Below are 15,824 nucleotides of genomic sequence, written 5' to 3'. Positions count from 1 at the left end.
TTTTAAAAAAAAAAAAAAAAAAAAAAAATCCTAACTATGTTCTTTTCCCGAGGAATCAAATCTGCTTTAATAAGATCCAACGCCATAGATTAATCCCTACTAAAAATCACAGTCCTTGGTTTTAATATCTTTGCTTTAGTACAGATCCATTGGAAAAAATATAACTTTACTCTTCTGATATTTAATTTAACCACTTTTTTTTATTCTTAGTATAAACTTTACTCTTATGATATTTAACCACTTTTACTCTTTTATATGGTTAGATTTTAATAATAAAAGTTGATTAAATGATAATTTTGATAAATTAGATCGTTGCCGACGGATACAAGTGTTCCACGGAGCTGGCTAAACTCGTTTGGTAGCGAGAGAGAGCGTCCCGGGAAAGAGAGAAAAGGATGGTCCATAACGGTCCATGACTTGTCCGGTTCTCCGGTGGCCATGGCGTCAATAGTGACTCCATTCGTTGCATCTCCTGGAAGCGATCGTGTGCGCAGGTCAAACCCGGGGTCGTGGCTCATCTTACGTCCTGGAGATTGCACCTGGAGACCGTGGGGGAGACTTGAGGCATGGCGGGAACGAGGTGGAGCCACTGATGGTCTTGGCTACAGGTTCGAACTCATCCCAGATGGATCGAGCGGCGCAGGAATCGTGCTTGCTGAATCGACCATAAATTCTCACAGAGGTGGGAAATTCTCGATAGAATTGGGATCGTCGTCGTCTTCATCGTCGCCAACAGGTGGCGTGAACCGATCGAGAAGCCGTAGAGGTGGGAGCGGAGGAAGCGGTGGTGGAGCATCGCCGGCGAATAGTCCGAGAGGAGGGAGCGGCGATTACGGTTACGGGTTGTGGCCGTGGAACGTGTACAAAGGGTTTGTGATGTCAGCAAGTGTGGAAGGTGAAGGAAAATGTAGTAAGCCTTGTGTAGAGGTTAGTGTGCAGCACGTTAGCTGTATGGAAGATGCGGCTGCTTACGTGGCGCTGTCTGCAGCCATTGATCTTAGTATGGATGCTTGCAGATTGTTTAATCAACGGATGAGGAAAGAGCTTTGCCATGAGTCGTTGAGCTGAAGCAAAAGATAAGAATTTTCAATTTTTGGTTTTTTTTTATTATTTCTGGAATCTTTAGAGTCACGAAATAGCCTTTGGGAGTAATTTTTCTTTTTTTGAAAAAAAAAACTTCCGGTAAGGCACTAACAAAATAGGTTGTACATAGTGAGTTTCTCTCTATTTTGGTGTCTGTGTGGGTTCGTATTGGGTGTTTTTTTTTTCATTGGGTTTGGGTTCTACGAGTGAGGTTCTTGATCACTCTTGTTTTGCCTTTGATTTGATTATGTAAGTGTATAAATTAGAAAATTCCAGTTTAGGATCTCTTGATGTAACAAAACACATGAGATTGTTGCTTGATTTGCTTTGACTCCCCCCCATTTATCTGTTGGATGTTCAATGTTTGTGGTGGGACTGAAGTCAAATAACTATAGTTGGTCTGAAATCAAGTTAGTTACAAACTGTGCTTGTATTAGTGGTTGAGAAGATGAACAAGGACTATTGCAAAAATGTGTGTGCTACAACTGCATTTAAACCTGTTTGACTGTTCTTCTTTATCCAAAATTGTGAGGTCATGAAATATGAATGCTTTGGTTCGAACTTAATTGAATAAAATTCTTCTATTGGTTATCTACATAAATAACTAAATAGCTTAAGAGGTACTTGGAACAGCAAATTGAACAATCGACTAGGACTGTGAAGACGAACCACCAGAATTACCGGATGGCGTCTCTTGGCTATAGTTAGGTAAGCGCAAGGCAATTGTTTTGGTTAAACGAATGCTACTGAATTGGTTTCTTAGCGGTTATGACGGTACCCCATCAAGTGACTTACGACCCACAAAACCTTGAAAAGGACTNGAGATTGCACCTGGAGACCGTGGGGGAGACTTGAGGCATGGCGGGAACGAGGTGGAGCCACTGATGGTCTTGGCTACAGGTTCGAACTCATCCCAGATGGATCGAGCGGCGCAGGAATCGTGCTTGCTGAATCGACCATAAATTCTCACAGAGGTGGGAAATTCTCGATAGAATTGGGATCGTCGTCGTCTTCATCGTCGCCAACAGGTGGCGTGAACCGATCGAGAAGCCGTAGAGGTGGGAGCGGAGGAAGCGGTGGTGGAGCATCGCCGGCGAATAGTCCGAGAGGAGGGAGCGGCGATTACGGTNAGAAACGTTATGAAGGACCAAACTTGCCTTGATCCTCTATTAGTCTATTGCCCAACTCCTTTCAATACATAAGATGTGATAGCAACTTATGTGGGACACACCAAGCCAAATGAATGACACAATTTGTGTGCGTCTCTTTTCAACATTCCCCCGACAATTCTATTAAGGAATATATATAAATAATAACTCTAAATTGACATAACCACACTAATTTGGGAAGCTGAAATCTATCTTCTTCAAACTATTATCACTTTCGCAACCTATTTTGCTATCTCTTCCAGACAACGAAACACTTGTACCTGTCTCTCTACAGTTGTGTGGCTAGCTTATCCAATTATGTTATATTGTCCAATTATTGATATATATGGTCAGTGCGGCGTCTTACAGTCAAGCTTTAGCTTTATTTGCAACCAATTCAATATCTCATGGGACTCACTCAAACATCCACTGTGAATACTAATTGTAGTCTAAAGAAAAAGATCAAAAGCAATTATATAAATTTTCATACGATATTACTTATATATCAATTAGCATTCTGAAATTTTTAACATAGCCGAAAACAGAGCGTCACGAAACATTATTTGGATAAATACTAAATATTTAGCTCGAAATAATTCACATAGATCACAAGTCACTAGTTTAAATTCTTGAAGGGCTTGTATGCCTTGACACTACTTATTAAGCCAATGATGGATCCTACAGCGGCAAGGCACGAGACGATCAAGCAAACCACTACGAGGAGGTTCAAGGCTAACCATCTAGGAGAATACTTCTTAACCTTTGTCTGTGCAATGTGCATTGACACCGGAAAGTAAACTGTGAGTGGCCAGAACGAGAGTGCCCCAAGCAAACCCAAGATCGCATTGAAGAATGGAAATATCATTGCTACAACTGTTGTCATAACCACATAGCATGTCCTCCAAACCAGTCTGAAGAGGTTGACACGACATTTTCCAAACAAAGGTATGTTTGATGAGTATTCTTTGTTGATGAAATTGCTTTGAGGCCAATTTTTTTTGCAGTTGCTCTCAACAAACTGAAAAAACGGCTGCCCGTACACCTAATAATATAGGGATAAAACAAGAAAAACAGAGTATTTTTAATAACTCTACTTCTACAGTATTTTGAAATATTAAATCTTGAAAATGCTGTAATAGCGAAGAGCCTTAAGAATTTATGAGAGTTTTAATGAACATAGACAATTATAAAATGCTAGACACTTATGTATATTTATTTTGTTAGTGAATTATATATACCTGATAGGCACCGATGAGATGGAGAGCAATGCAAGCATTGGCAAAGTCGATGAGCCAATAAGGGTCGTAAAAACCAAATTCGGTAAGGAAGTCACCAGGGGCTTTGTTCCCGAATGCAGCATATCCGAAGCAACCACATAAGATGTAGAAAAAAGTTGTGGTTGAGACTCCAGCAAGACTTGCTCGTTTCATCACTTTGTTCTCTGGTGGGCTTGATCTCAGTGTGTCCTGTAAAAAATATAGCGCCACTATATTTATACTTGATAGTAAAAAGGAAGCTATAGTACTTATCAGTCATCCATCAATAAATAATTAACCAAAATTTAAATGCAAATGAAAGCAATACTGAATAGAAGAAGATAGTAGTAGGCATGCCTGAATCTCAATGAGAATAGTGGTAAAAGCGTATGAAAAGGCAATGTCTCCAATCGCTTGAAACATTCTCCAAACTTTTTCAGACGAAGTTACGTCCACACCTATCACTGTGCCTGTCAACTCTGTCTTACCAACCTTGCCACCTTTCATATCATACCATTTTCACAGTTAGTGTCCACTTTGAAGAATCATATAAACCGTTAGTTGTTTCAGACACTAATCTGTTGAAAGATATGTTTAAGATAAATTAAAGAAAGGAAAATGTACTTGCTACTTTGGCGATGGCTAGGCCTATTCCAATAGACGAATAAGAGAAGGACATGACCGCAGCTATGAAGGAGAGGAAAGAGAGTTCGTGAAAATTAGGAATCTGACTCAGAATAATCTGGACGACCCCAAATGCCGCCATGTAAGGATAATTCGATACAGAACATTTCGCTTCATGTCCCTTGTCATGAAAACAATTTGATTTCCCAATCGCTCTAACGAAAAAAAAAGACATCAACCAAAAACGTTTTAGTATTTTATCCACAAAACATGTTTGTAACCATGACAAAATAAAATAATCAGAAGCCTGTGACTTACACTAAGCTTATGGAGGCAGTGATGGTGTAACCAATAGTAACCCCAACGAGATTCACGTACTGTGCCAGTCCACATAGCTGAACCTTTTTACCACCTGTCAAAGTTTTCAATCTCTTAAGTAAATTATCTTTTGGGGTCTTATGGCAAAGGTTTTTAAACATCCCACATTTCAATTCAAAATTCTTTGGAGGGTCAGCAATCGAATTTATTGATAACATTCTTTAATGAGATAAATTGAATTGAATGTGTAACCAATCCTACAGAATACAGATTGTCCATAAAATTTATTAACTAATTTTGGAAAGAATTAATATTTTCGTAGTTCTTTTTTCCTTTTTGTAGTTTTTGATAATCAATTCATATCTTCCCAAGAAGAGAATGCACACTACATAAAAAAACGTAAATCATTTCTTTTTTCAACAACAATGTTCTGTAAGAGTCAATTAATATAGATTTCAAAATTTCAACTTAGCATTAAATATGTTTAGATAAGATTTTTTTTTTAATTTAATTTTGTGTGACAGAAATGGAAGATCTTTAAGTCTAATTATGCAAAATCTGAATGATATCAAATGAACAAAATCGTTGTTCATCAGAAAACAGTTCTACGAAACTGAATAATCTGCGATAAGACACAAAAATGATTTTTTTAGAGTTGTTGATATAAAAACATACCAAGGTAAGCTCGGACGACGTCCATGTAACTGTAGTTGCGAGTTCCGGTGATGGGGTCTGGTGAACGGTAACAGTCGGCGAGAAAGGTGGACGTGTAGTAAGTAATAACGGCGAAGGTAACCAAAATGATGGTTCCTGCCACCCAACCAAGCTGTGCTAGAGCCCAAGCCAACGATAGCACCCCGGAGCCTATCACCGCCGTGATTATGTGTGCACTCGCCGTAAAAAATGTTCCGGTTCTCTTCTCTCGACCATCGTCGTCGACGCCTTTCACGGCAGTGTCATCCAACTCAACCGCCGAAGGATTGTGGTATGTGTCCATCATTGTGGATGAGAGGAACCACTAACTGAAACAGAGGAGAGGAAGAGGAAGAGAGAGAGGAGAGAAGAGTTATTGACAGAGGTCGTCGTCTTAGAGTCTTCCCCACATGCACGTAATTACACATCTATATATACACACAAATATCGATGTTTATATTGAAATAGCATCTTTGTATGTTGAACTTTATATTTGCTTTTGAGAATCTTTTTTTTTTGGGGATTTATTTCTATGTAATGGTTTTGAATTTTTGATTATTTTGATTGGTAATGTTTGATTTCTATTGCTTATTTTGGAAATCTTGATTACTAGCTGACTAGCTGTAAAGTGAATACTGATTTCAAACAAAAAAATCTGGTCCATAGGTTTAAAAAGGGATAAACTACATTAATGACAATAATCAAAATAAGGTAACTGACTAAAATTAGATGACTAAAACAGAGGGATTATATCCTTCATATCTTGGCTTATTTGCCTAGCTGTATCCTCTCTTCGATTCTACCATATTATGCTCTTTTATATTTTCTTCATCCCTTTTGATCAAATCATCACATACACATGACGCATTAATCTGACAAGTGAAAATTAATATTTAATAATTTGAGTTACTTACCACTATAAAGAAGAACGAGTGTGAATCTATATGTTGTAGCAACTATATTATGCACATTTACATGTTTCAAATGTTAATTAACGGTTTATACAAAACATGTAAACCACGGGACTTCACTAATTTCTATAATGTACCTTTTTTTGAGGTAGTTCTTAATTATCGTTTATTTCATTCTAATCTCACAATCCGTAATTTGTGTCACAATTAATGTATATTTTGTCGTCCTATTAAATATGGGTTTTGACCAGCATTATCCTGAAATTTTAGTTTATTATCTATAAATATATCCACAATATATATATATATATATATATATATATATATATTCAACCTATTTCATATGCTAACTATATCCACAAGACCCATCTATTTTCAAAACCTGCAAATATATTTTGTTTCCAATTCTCGAGACAGACATCAGATATCTAAGACTAAAAACGTCACATATTACACCATTAAAGTACGGTAGTTGACAAGCCGTTGATGAAAAACTTGTATGTCATCAGGCACCAAATAATGAATGTGTGACATGTTCCCAAAAAACCCTTTATAAGTGGCGTAGCTAAAATCTTACGATAGATTTATCGATACAGTACAAGTAAATGGGCCACGTGAATCGGCCCAAGCGCCCATCGGCCCAAGTAAATCAACGTCATCACAAGTATTTACCTTGAAAAATACTCAATCGAAACCTTATTCCTCACTCTTCGTCGCTCCATCTTTCTTTCTTGTGTTATTCTCTCTGGCGTTTCGGATTCGACAATAAACGAGGTCTGTAGATGTTGATCTAACAGTGGTCAATCTACCTCTCCTAATGCTTATCTGATAGTATTTGATTTATGTTCAAGATTAAAGGCTAAGCTTTCCCAATTTTGATTGTATTGCCGTAAAACTGTAAAGTTCAAATTTTGGAACACTATATTAATTATTTTTTCTTGAAATAAGTGACTATCAGTTCTGAGTTATTACAAGCACATACAAGATCATAGGTCACTAATTTAAATTGCTAAAAGGCTTTGTAGGCCTTGACACTACTTATCAAGCCCACGATGGATCCCAGTGCGGCTAGGAGCGAAACAATCAAACAAAGCAATACAAGGAGTTCCAGCCCTATCCATTTAGGAGAATACTTCTTAACCTTTGTCTGAGCAATGTGCATTGCCACTGGAAAATAAACTGTGAGTGGCCAGAACGCGCATGACCCGATCAAACCCAAGATTGCATTGAAGAAGGGGAATATCATAGCTACAACTGTTGTCAAAATCACATAGGTTGTCCTCCACAATAGTCTGAAAAGGTTGATGCGACATTTTCCAATCAATGGTATACTCATCGAATGTTCACTGGTGATGAATTTGCTCTCTGGCCACTTTTTGTTGCATTTCTTTTCAACAAACTGGAAAATTGGTTGCGCAAACACCTGTCCATAATATAAACACCATCAATGTTTCTTCTTTAGATTTACTTACAATCTTGAAAATAGTGAGTGCTGGCTATACCTGATATGCGGCAACGAGGTGGAGAACAATGCATGCATTGGCAAAATCGACGAGCCAGTAAGGTTCGTAAAAACCAAATTCAGTAAGGAGGTCACCAGGGGCTTTGTTTCCGAACGCAGCATATCCCATGCAACCACATAAGATGTAGAAAGCAGTTGTGGTTGAGACTCCGGCAAGGCTTGCTTTTTTCATGACTTTGTTCTCTGGTGGGCTTGATTTCAATGTATCCTATATACCACATAAAACACACACACTAAAGTTATCATTAATGAAAGTGATATGGTTCACTAAAGATAATTTTGTCGATAAGAAAGTAAAATATAGGCTTTTGTAAACTGACAACCAACGTCTAAAATGAAATATATATGCCTGAATCTCAACGAGAACAACGGAATAAGAATATGAGAATGCAATGTCTCCAACGGCTTGAAACGATCTCCACAGTTTGTCAGACGCAGTTACGTCCACCCCAACTACCGTGCCCGTCAGCGCCGTCTTACCAACCTTCCCACCTTCCATATATCATACCGCTTTCGCCATTAGTTTGAAGATTCAGTATGTTACGTTTGCAAAAAATTTGAGAATACTAATCAATGAATTATGCATGGATTGAGAAGATTTTCTAACTAATTAAACAAATAATAATAAAAAAATTTGACAAACAATTAAACAAGTTTTCGTCGATATTTTTATATACAAAGACGTCTATCATGATGCACAACTTGTGTATCCGAACAAGATCTCAAGTTTGAAATTTTTTTGTTTTCCTTTAAAATTAAAATTAGCATATATATACAAATCAGACTCCTAAATATGGTTTGAGACAATTTTACATATAATTTGAAAGAAATAATAAGATAGGGAGAGAAAATGTACTTGTCACATGGGCAATGGATAGGCCGATTCCGATAGAGGCATAACAGAAGGACATAATCGTGGCGATTATGGAGAGGAAAGAGAGTTCGTGAAAATTAGGGATCTGGCTGAGCATAATCTGGACGATCCCAAAAGCTGCCATGGATGGATAATTCGACAAGGAACATTTCGCATCATGTCCTTTATTATGATAACAATTTGCTTTTCCGATCGCTCTAGCCAACACAAAAAACACCAATCAGAACCTTTAGTATTATGTTTTATAACACAACCTGTTAGTAGACTAGTAGTATAGTAACCATCACAAAATAATCGAAATAATATAAGAAGCTGCGAATTACACTAAGCTTATGGAGGCAGTGATGGTGTAACCAATTGTGACCCCTACGAGACTTGCGTACTGTGCCAGTCCACATAGCTGCACATTCCTGCCACCTGTCATTTTTAAAAAATATTTTTTTTAATTATTCTTCTATTTCTCAAACATCTATCAAAAACATACTATACAAGTACAATCTACAAGTGTCGGTAGGGGATGCTTATAATGTGGCATGTAAGTTCCGATCAATGATTTTTTTTATGACAAAGCGAAGAAAAATCAAACATAAATATGAAAAAAATCATGCAAAAAAAAAAATCTGAAATCTAAACCAAACAATATAATTTTCACAAAATAAATAAAAATTTTAAATTATATTTTCGAGGTTAAGAAGAGAGTGTTTAAGTTAAGACATACCAAGGTAAGCTCGGACAACGCCCATGTAAGTATAATTCCGTGTTCCCGGGACGTCGACGGAGTCCGGAGATCGGTAACAGTCGGCAAGCATGGTGGATGTGTAGTAATTGATGATGGCAAAAGTGACCAAAATCACGGTTCCTGCAAGCCAACCAAGCTGTGCTATTGCCCAAGACAAAGACAACACACCGGAATGCTTAATTAATTGCTCTAATTTTGTTCTTCTGCTTTTTTGGTTTCAAGTTTCAGCATCTCAAAAAAGTAAATCTAGTGAAATCAAATGAGTTATACTCATTTATTAATACTCCATTTATCTATAGATTCCTTACCTCTATCATCTATATATTCCACAGTCCACTTATTACTCTCGTATTGGCTAGTCAAAGATTAGATATGGATTTCCTCCAAAACTAAAAAGAAGTTAATATCCGTTTTTTTTATAGAATGTAACTATATTTACAAGATTCCGTTGACATAAAAATAAAAATAAAAAAAGGAAAAGAAGAATAAACCAAACCTGTTTTATTTGTCCAAATGTAATTTTAGCTACTAGCTAGTACAGCTGTTATAGGCCGAAGAATATGAATGATATGATAATGGTCATTTACATGGATTGGGCCTAATACACAACCAAGTACATCGGGTTTGGAGCTAATGCATATAAAGCATAGTGTGGGTCGGATCCATCATTTTCACGACAGTACAACGCCGATCTGGCGCAAAACAAAAGAACCAAAAAAGAAAAAACAAAGAAAACACATATAAGTAATTGGTGTCGTCGTATGAACTTTTATGCTTTACCCGACAAAAAAATAATTAAAAAAAAAAAGTTTGAAGAAAAAAAAAATCCTTGAATCCCTCAAAAAAAAAAAAAAAAACATTTTGATTGTTCCCTACCATACTTTTTTTTTCGAACATCTGTAACTTTCTCAGATCCTTTCTTTTGCATTAGCTCAGGTTATATTTTTTTTGTCGTCCTGCAAAGAGAAAAGAAAACCCTAAAACGAATCTGGTCTGGGTTTCTTCTGTCTGAAAAATATCGTCAGATCTAAGTTTTTTCAAAGGCCCACCACCACCATCTTCTCCTTCTTACTCTCTCTCTCTCTCTGCTTTTGCTCTGCCATTGATATCGTTTTTTCCATCTTAAGGTAAATGTAGTTCTCTTAAAGTTTTGACATGTTCGTAAATTTTTCTCCTTTTTTGTTCTTTTTGCGTATTTAGAGGGAAACATTAGTTGCTACGTTGTTTTGACATTTCAATATGAATTCTTATTCTCTGTAACCCACTAGCTGAAATTGGGATTTTAGCTNTTTTTTTTTTTTTTTTTTTTTTTACCTAAGTAGCTGTTATTCATTAATCAAGATTCTCTCTGCTTTAATGTCCGAACAGAGAGAGATATCTACTTTTTTAGATTCTCTTTGTTTGATGCTATTCTATATGAGATGATTGTTAAGTCAACTCTTTGGTGTGTTGTTGAATATTTACAAAGTTTGCATATTTTCATCTGCAGCTGCTGCTTTGGCTTGTCGTGTGTTGCTTTGGGTGACCATTGAGTATAAGGTCTTTGCAGATTAGTTATGTTTAGAAGTAATCTATTATTCACGGAGACATGAAATTTTTGGAACAAGTAGTAGTTCTACTGGTTCAGGATATAATTATCCTGAAAACACTCATCCCAAGTTTTTAGCAAGGTGATGTGAGTTCTCCATATGTTACGCCGCCTTGGATGGTTAATTGGACTGAGCCAAAGAAGTAGGCAAACAAAGACGCTTGATGCTGAGCCTTACGTAGCCAGGGTTAAACCAGTTCTAATGGTCGACACTGTTCAGGAGATTGCTATCTATATCCATAGGTTTCATAACCTTGATCTTTTCCAGCAAGGGTATTGCTATATACTTTTAGGCTTTGCCTAAGTTGAAACCTTTTCTCTCTCTTCTTTTTCTTATTCTAAGACTTGTGTCTTTCATTATTTTAGATGGTATCAAATAAAAATCAGCATGAGATGGGAGGACGGTGATAACAACTCCTGTGGTATTCCTTCACGAGTTGTTCAGTATGAAGGTACTCTTAATCTATCAGCTTGCTACGTTCGTGTGATTGAGTACACAATTCCATGATGCCAGTGTGTTTCCGGAATTATATGTCTATTTCTCCTGTCTCTGTGTACTTGGGAGAGTTTGTTTTTTAGTATAATAAATCAATAGCATTAAAGGATCAACGTACCTATGTGTCACAGCTCTTGATTCAACTTCAAACGGCACAAATGGAGTGTGGAAGATAGATGATAAAGACAATAGTTTCTTATCACAACCCTTCCGTATTAAATATGCAAGGCAGGATGTTCGTCTATGCATGATGGTCTCGTTTACTATGCCCCTTGAAAGATATGAGGTATACCGGTCTCTCTTTCCTTTTTACATAGGTATCAATCTCATAATGTATTCCTACAATTAAGGAATATGACCAAATGAGCTGCACAATATTCAAACAACATGAATTAAACTGCTTTTCTACTCTTGTTGACATGCAAAGTATGTACGCCACTGAGTTTTTTTGAGAATATTTTTAGCTGGAGATCTTGTAGAGTCATAGTCAGCAACAATAATTATGCAATTTGTGATAAGTGGTGTACAATGAATGACTAGCTGTAATTTATGCAGGGGTCAGCTACATCTGCTGTTATTTTGAAGTTTGAGCTCTTGTATTCCCCAGTTATGGAGGATGTATCAGTGACACATTCAGATGCTTCTTCTGCAGCAGTGCATGAATTTCGTATTCCTCCTAAAGCTCTCTCAGGGTTGCATTCTTATTGTCCGGTGCACTTTGATACCTTTCACGCAGTTCTTATCGATGTAAGTGTCCACATCAGTGTCATGAAATCCGCAGCTTACAAACGGCCTGCAATATTATCAAGGTATGCCTCTAATATTTGGATTCTTCGTAATTGGCCATTGTTAAATTCCAATTTTTTGCTGAGTTTTATATATCTCTTTAGTTAATAATATATCAACACGTTTGGTGCAGTGATGCAAGTAATGGTAAAAATTTGGCCAGCGGCAATGTTCAGTCCTCCAAAAAAGTATATGTTCTTACACTATCCTCAGCATGGCATACTGTTCTCAGATTCGGCATATTTGGTTTTTTATTATATACTATTCTGATGCTCCGCATAAAAGTTTATCACTTTCTTTTTTAAATAATGTTCTTTTCTTAGAAAGCTGAACTTTTATGCTAGAGTTCTTATTCTTTTCTAGAATCTCTACTTTTAGGATGCTAGAGCTGAGCTGAGTCATATTTTCAGTCTTGTTGACAGTGCTTGTATGAAAATAGCATGGTTTTACAGAACTTTATGTTACAAAGTTGCATGATTTGACAAGAACTTTATTATGCTACCCTGCTTTGTTGTAACGCTCCTCTTTCTTGGAATTTTCAGTAATTTTATTGATTGATTATTTTGTAATTCAATAGGCCTTTGCTCAGATTGCTTCTGCCGACAATAAGCTTGTATCATTTGTTAAAGCCTTACTTGGAGCTCGTGACACTTTGCTTGAAGAAATGCAAATACTTAGCAAGGCAGTTGGTCAGACAATGGACTTGTCTGAGTTTGTATCCAGTATGGACAGTGCTCTTTTGTCTGACTCAGCTTCAACTGAAAAATCTGTTGAAGTTGAAGGTTCAGGACAAGGCAAGCAACAAAACAGTCTTGAGGTCCTTGCTTTATTATACTGCAGAGTATTCTTTATCTATTACCTTGTTTCACTATCTTCTGGAATATGAGCTTGTCTCTCCATTTTTGACACAGAAGTTGAATGGCCCATTTGATTTAGCAAGTGATGACTTGCTTCACAACCTCTCAAAGGAGCATCTATCTCGAACCTTTCACTTACTCGGCACCCAGCTTCATTACCTTTGGAATACCTTTTTGACATTTCATCGGTAATTTCCCTTAGACAACCATAGTCCGATAAGCTTAGATTGTTTACTAAGTTAGCTACTGATCGTTGACCGTATTTGTCCTTTTCAGGGATAATTATACAAAAATCTTGGAACATCTTCACGATATCTGGACAAAAGATCGAAGAGCTGAATGGTCGATATGGATGGTGTACTCCAAGGTTGAAATGCCACATCATTTTATAAGTGGAATGGACGATATTTCGAACCATAGTTCACACAAAAGAGTCTCAAGTGTGTTGAAGCTGAATGATGTGAGTTATATAGTTAAGAGTCCATTTTTCAAAATTTTCATTAGATGGCGAGCTTGGCTCTACTCATTCAATTTTTGCTCTTACGCAGCCTGCACAAGTTGCATCCACCCGCGCTGAACTTCACCGTCGAAGTATTGCACAAATGCGGGTTTGTTATTTTTTTTGTTTCGTGATTCATTTACCTGTTGGTTTCGTTAAGTTGTAAAATTTGTTTTAACCATAACTAAATATGCAGATTAACAACCGGGCGATACAAGACATGCATATATTTGGTGATCCGATGCGTGTTCCTATTGTTATAATTGAACGTGTTTGGAATGCACCACGGCGTACTTTCAGTGAGAATTCGTACATGAGACATGTTGATAAAATCGATTCTAGCTTACTTAATGGGCACGAAGATGAGAGTGTGACAAAAAAACAAAATAACCCTCAGCATAGTGGTCGTGAGCTGAAGATCGTTGTTTTTGTTCATGGTTTCCAGGCAAGTATCTTTTAGAAGTTCAGTTGATTGCTCTTTCTTAAGCTTATGTAGTAATACTAATATACCTTTCTTCCTTAAATCATTGTGTTTATTGGCACAGCGTCCATATGTTAGAGTTGCGTCTTCTTCTTTTTTCTGTTTTACTTTTGCAGTTACAGTTTGCTTTTGTAGCTTTCCAATCATTTACCCATTTACATGATAGATTTGTGCGTACTACTATAGGGGCATCACTTAGACCTAAGGCTTATACGGAATCAGTGGCTCCTGATTGATCCCAAGATAGAATTTCTAATGTCTGAGGCAAATGAGGAGAAAACACATGGCGATTTCAGGGAAATGGGTCAGAGGCTTGCACAGGAAATTGTTTCTTTCTTCAAGAAGAAAAAGGATAAACATGCGAGATACGGGCGCTTAAAAAACATTAAGCTGAGTTTTGTTGGACATTCAATCGGTAACGTCATCATCAGAGCTGCAATAGCTGGTATGTTCCTAGAATCTCTCTCAGACAGTAACTACAATGAATTCTTAGCTCGGTACTACTGGTGTTTATCATTCTCAGCGACCTTTGTATTTTGTTGCAGATAGTTTGATGGATCCATACAGGAAGTATTTTCATACATATCTATCGCTTTCGGGTCCACATTTGGGTTATCTATACAGTTCAAATTCCTTGTTTAATTCTGGACTTTGGCTCCTGAAGAAGTTAAAGAGTACTCAGGTTATTCATCAGCTTACACTCACTGATGATCCTGATCTCCAGAATACTTTCATTTACAAGCTCTGCAAGGTAGCAATAAGTCTTAACATTTCACCAAGATTTTGTACCATAGTTACAACCAGACCTTAGTTCTGTGGTTCTAATGTCGATTTTGAAATTTGTTTCAGCAAAAGACTTTGGGCAGTTTCAAAAACATAATTCTGCTGTCTTCCCCTCAGGTACATTCCATTATACTTTTGGAATATGATAGTTATTAATCTGAATGATCTCTGGTTCTGTAAACTTTACCAATATAAAATTGTAGAGAGAAGGATATTTTGATCATAAAATGCAAAAATCTTGGTTCATTTGATTCTAGTTTGCAACGAATTTTTGATTTTGTACTTAGGAGTCATGTTTTTGCTATGACAGGATGGGTATGTTCCATATCACTCGGCCAGGATTGAATCTTGCCAACCAGCTTCTTTCGACAACTCAAAAAAAGGTGTTGCGTTCTTAGAGATGCTTAATAACTGCATGGATCAAATACGTGGGCCGTCCCCAGAAACCCCGCACCACCAGAGAGTGTTCATGCGCTGCGATGTCAACTTCGACACAACCTTGTATGGTCGTAACCTGAATTCATTCATTGGTCGTGCTGCCCACATCGAATTCTTGGAGTCTGATATCTTTGCAAGATTCACAATGTGGTCATTCCAAGATCTGTTCCGCTGACAAATCTTGATTATGCAGAAATTTTTTTTCAGGTAGAAAAAGATACAAAAGAAACTGTTGTATATTAGTAGGAGAAATCGGAAGAAGTTATTAATTGTATGTAACCTATACGGTTTTGACTTTTGAGCTTCTAAGCATCACTCTGGATCGTTAAGCTATTAGACGCATTAGATTGGTTTAGTCCGGACCGGTGGTTCATAATAGATTGTGAATTAATTTGGTTGTATGGCTAATGCACGATGAATTGTCCAAATCACACATAAGAGTAATGATGGCTTAACCGGTCAGATCTGGCTTTTAGCCCAATGAAAGTGTTAAAGTCTTACAAAATCAAGTTCAAACACTAACAAGACTAGGCCATTTAGTGGGGGGTTTTTTTTTGGTCCACTACACATTTTCTAACTAATGCATGTTTTATTAGTGTTTTCTTTATAGTCAACCAAATCATGTGGAACACAATTTTTTATTTACTTTTATCATATGTTGTGAGTGTGCTATTAATCATTGGCTTTGGATTGAATTGCAAGCCAAGGGAAGAGAAAGATGGGGGGGG

At 37.0% G+C, this 15,824-nt stretch overlaps 4 protein-coding genes across 5 annotated transcripts in view; 2 read left to right on the top strand and 2 right to left on the bottom strand.

Moving 5' to 3' along the window:
- The window catches only part of LOC104739608, a 4,627-nt gene extending 3,199 nt beyond the window's left edge, over window positions 1-1,428 (top strand). Inside the window, exon 2 of the mRNA XM_010460024.2 lies at window positions 309-1,428. Coding sequence (XP_010458326.1) covers window positions 309-1,068 — 760 coding nt within the window. The 3' untranslated portion in view covers window positions 1,069-1,428. The remainder of the gene's footprint in view (window positions 1-308) is intronic.
- On the bottom strand, window positions 2,741-5,550 carry LOC104739607 (amino acid permease 8). The gene is made up of 6 exons (XM_010460023.2): window positions 5,105-5,550; window positions 4,430-4,523; window positions 4,112-4,326; window positions 3,845-3,987; window positions 3,470-3,697; window positions 2,741-3,273 (listed from the first exon to the last, which is right to left on the bottom strand). Exons 1-6 carry the CDS (start codon window positions 5,427-5,429, stop codon window positions 2,848-2,850), a joined length of 1,431 nt encoding a protein of 476 aa, XP_010458325.1. The 5' UTR covers window positions 5,430-5,550; the 3' UTR covers window positions 2,741-2,847.
- LOC104739606 (amino acid permease 8-like) lies at window positions 6,935-9,526 on the bottom strand. The gene is made up of 6 exons (XM_010460022.2): window positions 9,148-9,526; window positions 8,753-8,846; window positions 8,412-8,626; window positions 7,905-8,047; window positions 7,536-7,763; window positions 6,935-7,456 (listed from the first exon to the last, which is right to left on the bottom strand). Exons 1-6 carry the CDS (start codon window positions 9,236-9,238, stop codon window positions 7,043-7,045), a joined length of 1,185 nt encoding a protein of 394 aa, XP_010458324.1. The 5' UTR covers window positions 9,239-9,526; the 3' UTR covers window positions 6,935-7,042.
- Window positions 10,004-15,454, top strand: LOC104739605 (protein FAM135B-like). Of its 2 annotated transcripts, none has more exons than XM_010460021.2 (15): window positions 10,004-10,295; window positions 10,658-11,029; window positions 11,123-11,208; window positions 11,384-11,538; window positions 11,808-12,061; window positions 12,172-12,226; window positions 12,616-12,855; window positions 12,953-13,083; window positions 13,172-13,355; window positions 13,444-13,503; window positions 13,591-13,839; window positions 14,062-14,320; window positions 14,421-14,626; window positions 14,725-14,775; window positions 14,969-15,454. In XM_010460021.2, exons 2-15 carry the CDS (start codon window positions 10,857-10,859, stop codon window positions 15,269-15,271), a joined length of 2,406 nt encoding a protein of 801 aa, XP_010458323.1. In that variant the 5' UTR covers window positions 10,004-10,295; window positions 10,658-10,856; the 3' UTR covers window positions 15,272-15,454. The 2 variants fall into 2 exon arrangements, with proteins under 2 accessions (XP_010458323.1, XP_010458322.1); XM_010460020.2 differs by having other exon boundaries at window positions 10,005-10,295; window positions 12,950-13,083.

This window comes from Camelina sativa, chromosome 14 (genome assembly GCF_000633955.1).
Source record: "Camelina sativa cultivar DH55 chromosome 14, Cs, whole genome shotgun sequence".
Lineage (NCBI taxonomy): Eukaryota > Viridiplantae > Streptophyta > Magnoliopsida > Brassicales > Brassicaceae > Camelina > Camelina sativa.
This window is presented reverse-complemented; position numbering and strand designations above follow the sequence as displayed.